At 39.6% G+C, this 14,946-nt stretch overlaps 1 protein-coding gene across 1 annotated transcript in view; it reads right to left on the minus strand.

Moving 5' to 3' along the window:
* Positions 1-5,432: 5,432 nt before the first annotated feature.
* plxdc2b (plexin domain containing 2b) overlaps positions 5,433-14,946 on the minus strand; it is a 113,329-nt gene continuing 103,815 nt past the window's right edge. Inside the window, exons 13-14 of the mRNA XM_085468227.1 lie at positions 10,056-10,222; positions 5,433-9,304 (exon numbers count right to left, since the gene is read on the minus strand). Coding sequence (XP_085324353.1) covers positions 9,185-9,304; positions 10,056-10,222 — 287 coding nt within the window. The 3' untranslated portion in view covers positions 5,433-9,184. The remainder of the gene's footprint in view (positions 9,305-10,055; positions 10,223-14,946) is intronic.

Raw genomic sequence — 14,946 nt, forward strand, 5'->3', positions numbered from 1 at the left:
ATAAACCGAGCGTGCAGCATTTTTCACTGTCATTTAAACACAGGTGTCAGAAAACTTCATGGCCAAACAAGATATTCAATTTTTGGAATGCCTCAGCCCAGGGGTGTAGATTTGGTTTTGACATTGGTGGGGACGGATGATTCAACCACCGAACCCTGACCTGTTTCTTTTTTTTTTTTTTCCTTTATGTCTTTGCTTCTTGACCAAAAAAGGAGAAATATACTTGCCTACATATGCTATTCTACATGCTTTTAAACAAAAAAAAATGTTCCAGATGACAAGCAGCGGAGCGCTGTGCTTGTACAAACTTTTAAAGAAGCAGATCGAATTAGGACAAATCCCACCAGTCGAAAATGGAAGCACCCACACAGACCTGGGATCATCTCACATTGCTAGCTCAGTCTCGGTCTTTCATGCCTAAGAATGTGACAGATCTGTTGACACTTAAAAATATTCTCATCCCTCTGTTGTTCTTTTAAGTCATTTTTCAGGTTATTTATGAGGCGTTTTGCTGTTTGACTCTAAAGACTAATTTTCCTTTTTGAAGCCTTAACATGAGTATATCAGAGGGACAGCTCAGGCTGAGGTGTTTTGGACGTGTGCGGAGGAGAGATAGTGGATATACTGGACAAATGACGTTAAAGATAGAGCTGCCAGGTGTGAGGAAGAGGAAGACCACAGAGAAGATTCATGGATGTCGTAAAGGAGGACATGCAGAGGACTGGTGTGACACAAGAGAAATTCAATACAAACAATATAGAGCATTTTCTCTGAATTAACCAAAAATGTCTTTTATACATAGAGGACATTTTGGCTACCAGAACTTTTCCGAACATACCAGAAGATAACCAGTTCCAGATCAGGTTACCATGGTGATTTAACCAGGTTAAAAAGAGAGCCGCCTTCGCGATACTAAAACTCTGACTTAAAGATCACTAACCCGTTAGCGTTGCTTCGTAGCGCACACCTTTGATCAAAACACAGGTGTGTTGCGCCTCCTTTCGTGAAGACGGTATGAACAAACGGTCGCTATGGATCGTTGCATCACACACATTTCCTCAACTTGTGCAAAGGTCGAGAAAGTCACGTTCCTTTAATATTGCACCGCAAATTAAAAAAACATCAAATAATAAATGTTGGTCAGTATGGTTTCAGAACGCAAAGAACCACTTCAATGGCGATAATTGAGGCAGTAGAAGAAATTACTGATACACTGGATAAAAATAAATATGCAGTTGGTATTTTTGTTGACCTCAAAAAGGCCTTCGACACAATCAATCACTCACTTTTACTGGATAAATTGGAAAGATATGGTATTCGAGGGAAAGCTGGTAACTGGTTAAAAAGTTACCTAACAGGTCGGGAACAATATGTTAGCATAGGGCATTACCATTCAGAGAAACTTGGTATTACATGTGGTGTTCCCCAAGGGTCAGTGTTGGGACCAAAACTTTTCAATGTATACATAAATGATATTTTTGATGTTTCTCAAGTACTTAAACTCATACTGTTCGCAGATGACACCAACATATTTTTCAGTAGCGATGATTATACTGATCTTGTAATGACTGTAAACAGGGAGCTAAAATTAATAAAAAAATGGATGGACATAAATAAATTATCATTAAATATAAATAAAACTAAAGCAATGTTTTTTGGTAATTTAAAATATAATATAGAATTACCAATTATCATTGAAGGTGTACCAATTGATAATGTGAGTGAAAACAAATTTTTGGGAGTTATAATTGATAACAAAATTTCATGGAAACCCCACGTCAGACACATAAAAACCAAAATTTCTAGAAGCCTCGCAGTTTTGAACAAAGTGAAACAATTCCTTGATAAAGATGCACTTCGTACTCTGTACTGTACCCTGGTTCTTCCATATCTTACATATTGTGTGGAAGTGTGGGGAAACACATATAAAAATACAACTAATCCATTAGTCACAGTACAGAAACGAGCACTGCGTATTATTCACAAGGCTGGTTATCTAGATCATGCTCACAAATTCTTTCTTCAGGCAAAGTTACTTAAATTCCAGGATCTGGTTAATTACAATACATCCATAATTTTGTATAAAGCTTTTACTAAACTTTTACCGGCAAATTTACAAACTAGATTTGAAATTCGAGAAAAGGTTTATAATGTGAGAGGCTTTGGAGAATTCAAATTACCCAGAACTCGAACAACCCGTAAAGGCTTTTGTGTGTCTGTATGTGGTGTGAAAATCTGGAACAGTCTGAGTTTACAATTGAAACAATGCAAAAATATTCATAGATTTAAATTTCTCTACAAACAGTTGGTCTGGTCACAGTATACTCAATGATGGGTTTTAGTGTGCTCTGTAATGTCTGTCCTCTTACCATTGCTGGTATGGATTCCAAAATAAAAAAAATAAAAAATAAAGTGTGCGTATGTATGTACATATATGTACTTGTGTGTGTAGATATATATGTATGTATATGTATGTGTGTTTGTTACTTGTAGTTATTACTGCCTGTTACCTGTGGTAATGCAATTTATAATTTATATATTCTGTATTCAGTTATGAAGGCTCTAATTGTTGGTTGCGAGCTGCCGCTTAGATGCTTGTATCTGCCCGGGGCTGTTGATGGGTCTGTATGCAATGATGGGCGTAGCTGCGGGAAGTTTATTGTTTTTTTTTTGTTGATGAGTGAGTATAGGGGTGGGATTTAATAAGTTTTCTTCGTCCCACTCCTTTTTCAGGCAAGTTTTGTTTTTTGTTTTGTGTATTTTATGTTCAATATAGGTATTTGTTGTGCCTGAAAATGAATAAATAAATGAATGAATGAATGAATGAAAGTATTGAGCACATGATTCAGTGCAGGGAGATGAATCCACACCGCATAATCACCTCTTCACCTCTGTCCGAGCTACAACATGGCAGAGCTGCCTCTGTCACCTGATAAATAACAGTGAGACATTCCACATACATGCAGTCACACATGTGCTTCAAATACAGTCATGAACCACCAAATCATCATCCAATTTCACCTGTGATCTTGCATCACCATTACTCTCTGAGCTTTGTGTTGGTTCTTCTGTCACCTGACAAATAGGACACACATGACAATAAGAATAAAATGTGTAGCTGCTTCAGTGTTTCTGTCAATTTGTGCAGATCTTGACTCATCAGTGATGTTTGTAGTGTGAGTGCATTTTTAAAACAATTTGTGCAAACTGCACTAGGGTGGAATATTTGCAAAATCATGACTACCTCATGATATTTTGTCTCAAAAATTAACCCTATGAATATGTCAGTGCCATATGATGAAATTATTGTGTCACCAACATTTTAACATTAGACATATAATTCTAACAGCCTCTGTAAACTAATATCCTGGCTTACTCGAGGCTGCCGTTTTCTCTGACAGTTTCAATCAAAATTAGAAATGTTACTCTGAGAGACTGAGAGAACTAATAGCGCTGCATGTTGTGCAGTTTCCAAAACACATTATTCATGGTTACATACGATTTTAGACTGATGTGGGCCAAAGCCTAGCATAGCCTGTAATGTTATTATGACGGACACATTTCATGAGTGAGCTTGACTTTATGCATGTTTTCATGTGTTAGAGCCCCGACTAAACATTGTATTCAAGATGGTGGGTCAACATGGCAACTTCCACTAACCGGTTTATGAGACGCCAGTAGCTTCTTGGAAGATGTAATTACACACTGGTCAATGTATATTTATGAGTAAAATATTAATTTTTTCTATTACATAAACTAAAAAAAAAACTGACTACACCTTTAAATGTGTTTTTAAGTCTTGTACTTAAATTAAAGGCTCACAAATGTTGGAAAAATTAATGCAAATCCAAATAGTACTCATTTTGAATCTATGTACTGCGAGGGTCTGTAAATATAAAATTTCTGCACAACTTCATGAAATATACTAAAGATATGGGAGTATATTTATACTAGCATAGTATAATCAAAAAGAAGTTGGACATGCATGCTTAAACAAAAGAAACATGTAATTTGGTGGACCATGCAAAGAAACAGACATGTGACTGTTTTTACCAACATTTTTTATTATTTCAAATGTAATCAAAACGACAGTAGTTACAGAAATTACAGACAGCTATGATACTTTATGATTTCGAGTCTTATTGTTTGCTATGAAAGTGTCATGATAAGATAAAACCAACATCACAGCTGGAAGAAAACTCCCATTCTTGTATCTGTATGTTGAGCTCGTGGAACATTTGCTGAATCTGTGACTCAGCATCATTTAATCCAACTCATAAGAGAGCAAAGAAAACAGCAGTAACCAATCCCAATGACACAACTGTGCTGCTTTTGTTAAAAGTGGGAGTGAAAGCCATTAGTCAGGTCCAGTGAAGCAAGTGAAGACTTTGCTGCTAGAAAGCCCAGTTTCCACTATCAGAGCATTGCCAGAGTGTGATAATTATTGTACTTGTGTGGCAAAGGTCCCATAATATTTCACAATCTCATTATTTTACAACACATAGTAGTTGAAATAAGCCGAGGCTGCCTCATTTTAGGACAATGGACTACAGCTTACACCTGTGCCTGCACACATCTTCTCTCATGACATCTTTTTTTTACCGATCTGACTTGTGTACAATAGTGCTCCTCAAAATATAATAACTGTAATCCTCTAGGATAACATTTTTTCCATCTGGCAATGCTGCGCGACTGAAGTGTTTTTAGCTTTTGTAAATGTGTTCAGTGCAAACAAATGTGACCTCCGGTCACGTTCTCGGACTGCATTTTCACAGCAGTCGTTAAAACACTTGCAGTTTCAGGTGGCACCGTATGATACGTGGATGATTTGATCACTTTCAAAGAGCATTTCTCCACAGGGATCGATCTACCGGTACTAAAAAATAAAAAAAATGGACCTGGAGGTGTGGAGAAGCCATTGGCTCACAATTGTTAGAGAAATACTGCTGTGATGCATGTCACGAACCACGACCCAGCTGCATAGCTCCACTGACTGAATGACTAGTGTATAGAGTGACAAAGGCTAACATGACTCAGAGCCGTAGACAATATAAAAGGCAGACATAGCTTCTAGCTCTGTAAAGTGACGCCGACTGTACCTTGAACCTATTTTTTTAAATGTCCTGCAAGTGGAGACTCCTCTGGTTATAAAGAAGTCTATGGGGAAACTACACTCACCTCCCTTGCTTTGTGACCTCAGTATACAATTTGCTTTCAGCTGCTCCCTTATTTACAAGGGGCCGCATGGCCATGTTTAAAGCTCTACACTAAGTAAATTAATGACTTTATTTGCTCAGTTGCTAGTTTCAGGTAATAGGACATAAATTCCATATTGTAAATTATGATCATTTTAAACACAACAAGGAAGGATTATTTAGGATGTCCTCACTGGTTAACAACATAAGGACGTTCCCAGCTGTGGAATATGTCCCGAATATGGAGTTTGATAACAAGTGGCTAAATTTAGTAGTCGTAAAGTTAAAGTCATGTGACCACGATGTAGTTCATATAGTTAAGATTTTATGCCTTGTGTGACTCTTCGAAAATCATATCTTTCTGAACACACTAAAGTAAAGTATTAAACAAGTGTTACTTCCCACAAAACCCCAAGGACAAATCTGGGTGATGCTAATTTGGCAGTTTAAACTTTTCTTTGCTTGATAGTGAAAATGACTTTTAAAGTCTTTTAAGTTGAACTTCATCATCGGGCTTGAATTTGCTTGGCCTGATTTTAACAGTTGGAGTCTATTAATCACGTCTATTAAACGTTCACCTGACATCATTTAACATGGACAGTAGAGTCCTCTTATTTTTTACTTAAATGGGGCCAGAATAACGCTGCATGATTTCTGCTCATGTGGCTTCGCATCAGCTTGATGAATTAGTCCATTGATTGTCTTGTCCAAACTCCTTGGAGAAGAGATTTGCCTCCATGTGAGCGCGTGACTTGAACTGCCCACTCCGTACATGTGCTTGAAACTTGCTTGTAACTAAGACCTTAACTAAACGGAATAATTTAAAAAGATTTTTTAGGAAGTGATTCTGTTCACTTCGCTCACCTAGTGGGACTTTACTGCACTTGAATGTGTTCTTTCCAAGGACACAGGACAACGTGGTGGCAACTTCACCACCTGCGACTTTAGTATTGTTTAAAAAACCCCAATACAACCAATTTCAGAATGACAGGAAAAACTTTGCTAATATAAGTTCAATGAATTAAAATATTCCCAACACACATGTTATAAAATATAAGAGAATGTATTGATTTGAAACAGGCTCCTATGCTTTCCACGTAGATTAACATGTATTTTAACCAAACAGGCAAAGTACTGGTTCCTCTAAAACGAACAAAGCAACTAAAACCCAAAGGTTGGTTGCTTAAGTGCGCTTACTACTGCTGTAGTTGTATTTTTAGTTGTGTACCTGCTTACACGTTGTGACTATGCTGGTACTAGCAGACTGCCACATTTGTTTGTTTGAAGTGAGTGAATGTATAACACTATCTCAGGTATCACTGTGCTGACTGGACTTGTTGATATATCATATCGATATCGAGGCTAAACTCTTCTTCCAGGATTCGTTTGTTAGCTGATGATGCAAACTTGAAATTAGTAGGTTAGTTAGATAGGCATACTGTTAATTTCTAATGGCTGACATTTTACCTCTTGTAATTCTGGTTATTCATAGAAAGGCTACTAAGAGACACTGGCAGTAGAACTCTTTAAATGTATTGATAATGCAAAGCTTAAGCTTTACTGTGCCTGGAATTGTAATAAGTTACTGGACAGTCGTTGATGGTGGGAAGGATTTAGCAAATGCTAATCAGGGAAGTCTAATTTTTATGACATCAAAATGCTTGCACAGTATCACTTTAATCCATAGACTGTACACAAAGGATGGATGTAGCTTCCTGGTTTGAAAAGTGACATCAGTTTAGTGTGAAAACCTGCAATTTCTTTTAATGTCCAGCAGGGGTCAACTCCTCTGCTTGGAAAACAAAACCTTCATGTTTAGAGGTCTGTGGGAAACTGCCCTTGGGCGCTGTTGATCTATTACCGCAAACTTTTTTCTGATCAGTTCATGGCCTTAGCTGATAGTTTCAAATCATACTGAATATAACATAATTAAGTACTACTGCTGTTCCCACATTTCCAAGGTAGATCCGCATATTTGATTTGGGCGGATGCTTGTCCTGATGCAACCTTCTCATTTATCCAGGTTTGGGGCCAACGCAAGGAATACAGTAGCTTTTAAACCCTGGAGGTGGATTTAATGGCTCCTCCCCTCTTGAACTGGCTAGTTTTTCATATATAAGGCTTGTTTAATCGCTACACCATGGAGCCACCTGAATAAAGAATGACATAATATTTTTTTTAAATTGAGGGTTGAGGCATATGATCAGGAATTTGCTAACCAATGAGTGATGTCACAGTGGCTACTTCCATCTTTTGTGTACAGTCTGTGCTTTAACCAACTAAACCTGCATATCCTGCCTAATGAGAGGTATGGAGTCTGTGGGGGGAGGTTGAGGTATATACATGTGACTGAAATTCTGATTAGTCTTTGGTCTCAATGTCAACAAAGTGTAAATAAAAAGAATTCAGATGATTGGAGTTCTTATGCGTTTTCATAGAAATTAACGGATGTAATATTGCACATTTTATTACTCAGTAAAACTCCAGGATTTTGAGCTCTAGTTTGTTTAAATGAGTCTACAATCATTGGTGTAAAACATGATTTTCTCTTGAAATGAGTGAATTGTTGTGACAGCAATGACTAGAACACTATTCACATTTAAGTAAAAAAGTAGAGAAAAAAAGGCCACTCATAAAAAAATAAGAAAAGAAGATTCTCATCACTGCTATACTGCAAATGTTTGCCATGAGTTACCTGAATCTGCAAATGTTTTGGCCTTGGTATATACATTACTACGGTGACATGACAGCTATTAAATGTGGACACAGAACTGGTTACGCTTGGCAACAACTGGAAAATAAACCGACACTGTAAAAATGAATCAAATCTCCAACCAGACCAATGTGTTTTCTGGCTCACGCAAACTGTATCCAGATACTTCTAAGTAAGATCAATAAGAGCCAGCTCAAATATATGCACCCATATAGCAGGTGGATGTCCAATCACTACTGTAAACTGTCTTCTGTATTCACACACGAGAATCACTTACACTCCAGAAAATATATTCACACTCACAAGCGCCTGTCTTGTAATTTTGCATTAGTACCACATGTCGAATGAGAAACAAAAAAAAAAGAAGTGCAAACTCTACTCAGGGACGAAATGGCACGGCAGTAAAGAAATCAATCCAAAGGGAAGGATAGTGTCCATCACCCATTAAAAAAAACAACAACAAAAAAACCCCACCTTACACTTCATTTTCACAAAATGAAACCAGCCCCCAAAAATCACAAACTAATTCAACACCGATGCCGAATGTTCAGAGCTTTACTCCCAGCTGTGATCGATCGAGTTCAGCTCGCGTCATATCACGCAGCCACAGCCTCTCTGTGCAGAGTGCACTGTGGAAAAGTCAATTAAGCCTGCTATGGTATTGAAAAGCAATACCGACGGTCTGTACAGATAAATGCGCCAACCCCTGTGAAAACATAGAGAAAGGAAAAGAAGGAAAAACCTGATGGATATACAAAGGCCTATAATGTGTAACCCCCATGGACAATAAAGTGGACATCTTCGTTCACACACTCTGTATTGATCCTGAAAATATATTTTGTATAATTCACCCTGCTCCCCAACCCAACCAGACACACGGCTATCAGTCAAGCTGTACAGTCCCAACATGGCAACGCGATAGCAGTCGTAAAAACTCTCAACGAATGCAGAGTCGATGACGTCTGCGCTGTTCCCTCCCTCTGCCCCCCGGCAGCTCAGCTCCTTGCTAACGGGAGCTGAACAGTGGGTATGTCTGGGGATAGTCTTCAGGGGTGTCTCACTTTCTCATGTCATCGGTTACTGTATCCAGTCTCATCTAGCGCTCAATGGGCCGATTGTACAGTCTTAACGAGTCATTGTGTACACTGAGCTCCTCCACCGATAAGTGCATCCTGGAGGTTCCAGGTGAGAAGTCCCCGTGGAGCAGGAGAGAGGAGGGCTAGCACAGGAGGGAGGCTGCGGAGGGGAGGGAGGGATGTGGATGCCCCCTCCTCCCTCAGCACTGCTCGGACTCGATGAAGCCCTCCTTCTCCTGGCCCACTGGCTCCACCTCCGCGTAGGCTGGGTGACCCGACCCCCTGCGAAACTTCATGGCAGGCCACCTGCTCGGACGTCTCTACAGGAGAGAAGTTAAAGATTGAAGGTCAGAGGCAACAAATGTGGTCAAGGTTAAAGGTTAGAGGTTTCTGTGTAGTGCATTCACCTAAAGCCCTTTTATTTCAGTGTCTAACTTGACATCTATACAGCGTATGGCGCCCTGTACCTAAGACCCCATTGGTCGCTAGCATATTTCCATGGTTACCTGTAGTTTGCATGAAAGATGGTGACTTACTTGTCACCTAACAGTGGAGAGGCAGTAAAAATTGAAAGAGTGCAACACAAACCAGAAATGGATATTGTTTGCTTTCAAAGTAAAATCAACTTTAACTTTGAAAGAAAGTGTTTCCGGTTTGCTTACTGTTTGCAGCCATCAGGTGTCATACAAACCATGGCCATCAATGGTCATCTGCTTGGATCCGGTGCAGCACTATATACATCTTTGTGACTAATTTCACCTTTGTGAGTGCGGCTAGCCTCCAGAAACCACTCACCAACCAGTCACTGAATGCACACTAGCAAAACATATATTACACTTCACTTTCAAATGATGGCTGTCTGCATTTTTCGGATATTAGATATATTCAGCTTATTGAGAACACCCATGAATGTTAACTGGTTTGATTCTCATAACCAGAATTAAAAAACTTCTCTATAGCAAAAAAAACAATAGCACAGGAAAATATAATAAGTAATTTATGTCAAGGTGTAAGACTGACAATCAGCCCTCTGACGTCAGAAACAGAAGAACTGCTGGTGCTGCTGCTCACCTCGATAAGGAAGAGGCTGGCTGCAGAGGTCGGGTGATGGTAGATGTAGACTGTGATCAGCACGCCTGCAATCATGATAAGCATCACCAGCAAGATGCCCAGGATCAAACCAGTGTGAAGAGGATGAGTGCCTTTCACCCTGTCTACAGCACTGTCAGCTGGCATCACTGGAAAACACAACAAGAAGCCATTATGTTGGCACACACGCATTCTGTTTGCTATTTCAGATTGTTAAGCACCGCTGGGTTTAATTATCACTTTGTGCCACATGCTTAAAGCAAGTGTTATATTTTCTCTGGTTTCGTTGCAGTTTTGTTGTCGACCAGCAGGGGACACTCATTATTCATCAATACGCTCCTTTCCTGCTTGTGCCGATATGTTTAAGTTCAGCTTTCGCTCCGTGTCACCATTGTGGGAAAAAGGCATTTCATTTTAAAACCTAACAAATGCACCGCTCTCATTCAGCCATGCACGTCTGATTCATTTTCAGTGACTCTAAAAGTATTTGTTGAATGGTTAAAGGACATTTCTTTCACTTGGAGAACAAATTCAAGGTTCACTGTGCAACTGGCTCTTTAGTAGTCTCTGGCACGATTGTTCTGAAGGCTTTTTAGGCATTCAAGAGCAGTTCTCGTCTCCCATAAGTGCGAGTAAGAGTTAATCCCACACCAAGGTTAGCAGTGTTTGGTCCTGATGGGAGGAGGAGGAAGGTCTATAGCTGCTGATAAAGTCCTATTATAGCCTTAAGTCGTGGCACTGCAAACCGAAGAGGCTGTAAGTAGTGACTACATAAGAGATCGGTCCTTCAGCCGGGTTTGGAAGTCAGCGCTAGTCTGTAAAGCACTTCATCAGATTTATATTTGGACCTCAAAGTCGACCCAGCAGGTGTTTTGAGAGTTCTTTTGAAGATGATCACAGTAGCCTGTAAACCTACTGGGAAATCTCAGTTTTCATCTTTGGGGTACAATTTCACAAAACACACACACAGACAAAAATACAAAAACTAAGAGAACTTCCTCTGTGATTTGTCAGAGGGAAGAATACACATAATAATGACAGAAAACAGTGTCCCAGCAGAGAACATAACCCAGCAAGGATTCTGCCTTCATGTTGTACCTCATCTCACACAGATTTATAGCAGGTTCAGGCCACGTGTACTCACAAAGCTTTTTTCTTCTCCTTCTGTGCCACCCTGGCAACATCTCCAGGGCTCCTCCCCGGCTTTAATTAGCAGCAATACCCACCACTCGGCCTGTCAGCCAAGCAGCCTCTCCCCTGGCTCTCTGCCTCATTGATTTCCGGCGTACTCGGGTTGTAATCAAATCTGTGCAATGTGTGTGGGAATTCACTGTTAATGTGTTTGTCTGTGTAGACATTATGTGCCCACCATAACTGGGAATGAAAAATAAAAACAACAAACGGATAATTTGCTGTGCTGAAACAAAACAACTGATGGCCGGCAATGCTGAGAACCCAACTGTGTCCATCGTTCGTCAATCAGCTATGAAGGCAGTGAGTCGGGATTCTTGCTTGACATCCTTGCTTTTGCGTTTAATGTAGTAAACACATGATCTGAGTATGCTCTGTTTTTCTCAGAGACAAGACACTTTCCCATGCGTTTGTCCGCTGGAGCTGCACAGAACCATCTCCTGCTTCAGCTGGAAGTCCAAACGATGCGACAAGCTGTTAGTTGGGGGTGTTGGAAGGTTAGTGAGGGGCATGTGGCTAAGCCGAGATGTAGGCATAATGAGAAATCAAAAGCCTAGCAGCTAAAAACCAGCAGAATGCAAGCTGAGAGTGTCCGACCCCTGGAGGAGCACAGCGCTCTGGCACAGAGAGTTTCATCTGGACTCTTCTGAGTCTAAGCCAATAAGACAGCAGCGAAGGCCTCAAAATATCACATACACTGGGTGATAGTGATATGGCGAAACAAGCAAAATTTTCTGTGTGGTTTCCAGACTCATGTGCAGCCATGTGTCCAATAACAGATGTATTATGTGAAAAGTGGAGCTGGACAAGACTCTAAAGACTGTGGAAAAACTGTGGAAACATGCAAAAAAAGCCCACATTTATATGTTTTACTGGCAAAAACTGTAGTCATACTTAAACACCTTAATAGTGCACGACTGACATAATCAAAGCACCTAAAGCATTGCCTTGATGCATGCTCAATCATCCAGGTAAGTAAATCCCAAAAGGTTGATTCTGTTTATCTGGACATCCAGATGCGTCAAGATTTCAATGAAACGTTTCTCCCATTGAAAACACTACGTCCAGAGGAACAAAATCAACCTTTTGGGGCACATAAAGTATTTTTTCATAACTGTTTTCAGAATCATACACATTAAAATGAATTTACTGGACCATAAACTGTTGATGATTTTAATTACCTCTATAATGCCAGACAGCTTGATCTATTCCACACTTTGAAACTGTTTGCTCAAAGTATGTATATACAGATGAAACTGTTGGCTAACCTACCAATAAACAGCTGAAGTAGCTAGCTAAAACTGAGAATAAAAACTTGGAAATCATTGGCTAGCTGTTAAAATAATTATCTGGCAGTCTGGGAAACAGTTTCTATTGATCACTAATACATGGAGAGTATTATGAAGTAGTACCACTGCTAATGATAAGCTGAATATAGTACTTTTCCAGGCTCAAATGAACATCTAAAGATGAGAGGTGGTGCTGGCAGAGGAGTCTTTGAGCCTGTCTGACTGGATACTTCGCTGGGAGTATGAAATGACAGCTGGGAACCAGTGCTGTCTACAAAACAACCACAAAATATCAAGTTTGCAAAAAAAAATAATTCTTAAATGTTCTTATTTTTTAATCACAAAAAGAGCTTACATTGGTGTAACTTCAGTTATAGAAATACTTCAGTTTACTGACACGTGGCTTAAAATACGTAAGTATTTTATATAATGTGAAAATATAGTATATGAATACTGTAATGGTGGGAGTACAGTTGGATAGGGACAAAGTGGTAGGTGTACAGCACATCGAATTCATTCCTCATTAGCTTTGTCCTTATGACTGCTAGGTCCTAAGCACTAATGGACGACAGAGCTCTTAGACAGCAATAAAATACATTAGAGATTTTGAGAGAGGACAAATGAGACCAGAGGAAACCAAGCCAATCTGTTCATTTTCAGCTCCACATTAGTGCCACGGTTGGCGCAGGGGAGTACAACTGTTCTCTCACTTGGCTAATGGGTTTCAGGAAGCCAACAACACAAACTGAGCAGACCTATAATTCAGCCTTTTTATAAATAGGAGTCGGGGAGAAGTAGCGCTGAGAAGCAGCTCCTGAAAAAAGGGCGTCTCACTCCTGTTGTTTCTTATCTTGGCTCTTATTGGAGCTGTAATCACCTCAGCATTTCCTGTCACCGTCAAGGTCAGACCAAACCTGGCTGTGATGTGAGTTAAACATGCTAGATCACCCAGACAAACTGACAGGAAGCAGGCTGATTAAATACAACTTCATAAACACCCACTCGTTACAATAGCAATACAATTAATACAGAGGAAAAGCCAATATAATTTCTCGCTTTTTATGTTTCAGTCCTTTCCTCACAATTTAGCTTCACCTTGAATAACACCATTGCCAGGTATGCGACGATAAAGGGTAGATGCATGAAAAATATGCAAAGAGATATCATCGCAGCACCAGGCGCCAGCACAAGAGTGCTCAAGTGATGGGAAACATGCAGCGTTTGTGTAATGAAAGTGTGATAGAAGCCGTGGATTTCCATTTTCTTTCGAGCAGGAAATGAAACATTTGAGAGGCTATCTCCGAAAACTGATGGAGTTCAAAGTCATTTCAGGAGTTTGGATGGTTTTGAATCCCCGAAAGTCTAATTGGAATGTTTTGAGTTTGCTTGTACGACTATAAATGTTCATGGTTTATGTACATTTTATGCTGAAAGGGCATTGTTCTCATGTTTTTATCTCATATCATTAGAACATTTTACACAGGATCAGAAAATTCTGCTTTAGCAGTCAGTAGACATCACTGTTTACAAAAAGCAGCTAGACTTATAATACTGTGGCTCTAAGACAATAATGATGGTGAATTAACTTTAACATCATAACTCCTCACTTGATAAAACAGCAGCTGGAAGTTATGAATAATCCTATTTCTTAGTATTTATGAGACAATATTAGCAAATGAATAGCCAAACAGGAAATCACATGAGTCACTTGTGCTGTTGCACTGATGCATGTAGGTGGCAGCAGTGAACAACAGCTGCGACTGTAAAATTAATGAATATCAACTCGTTATTGCATAAAAGTCCAAGTCATCATAAGTCCACCACCATGCTTGACAGTTGGTTTGAGGTGTTAATGCTGATGGGTGTGTCTTGCTAAACATGGTGCTGTGTTTTATGGTCAGACATCTCAACTTTAGTCCAAAAGACATTGTTAAACAAGTCTTGTGATTTGCAAACTTAAGCTTTGCTGCCATGTTCGTTTTAGAGAGACGAGGCTTTCTCCTGGCAACCCTTCCAAATAAGCAACACTTGTTTTATTCCTAATTGTACGGTCATGAACTTAAACCCTGTAGTCTGAGGCTTTGGGTTTTGGTTTTGGCACTGTGTTACCACACACCTGAATGCTCCACACCAGCAAACTGACGAAGCAATACATTTTCACACATTTCTCCTGCATTTTGGCCTAAATTTTGTTAAATAAATAATGACAGTGTGATGTTTTGAATCTCCCCTTAAAATTAATAGTGGCTCAACTTTCTTTTTCATATGATGCTAACTAAATCCAACCGGGCCAAAGGGCTTACTGCCTCTATTCTATTTTGTTTTTACTCGCATTGGTCCAGACACCATAATTGATCGCTGGGACCCACAGAGGACAATAAAGCATTACAGTG

Source organism: Copadichromis virginalis, linkage group LG9 (genome assembly GCF_057382275.1).
Source record: "Copadichromis virginalis isolate Kocher_CV1m ecotype Utaka linkage group LG9, C_Virginalis_male_GT1.1, whole genome shotgun sequence".
NCBI classification, from domain to species: domain Eukaryota; kingdom Metazoa; phylum Chordata; class Actinopteri; order Cichliformes; family Cichlidae; genus Copadichromis; species Copadichromis virginalis.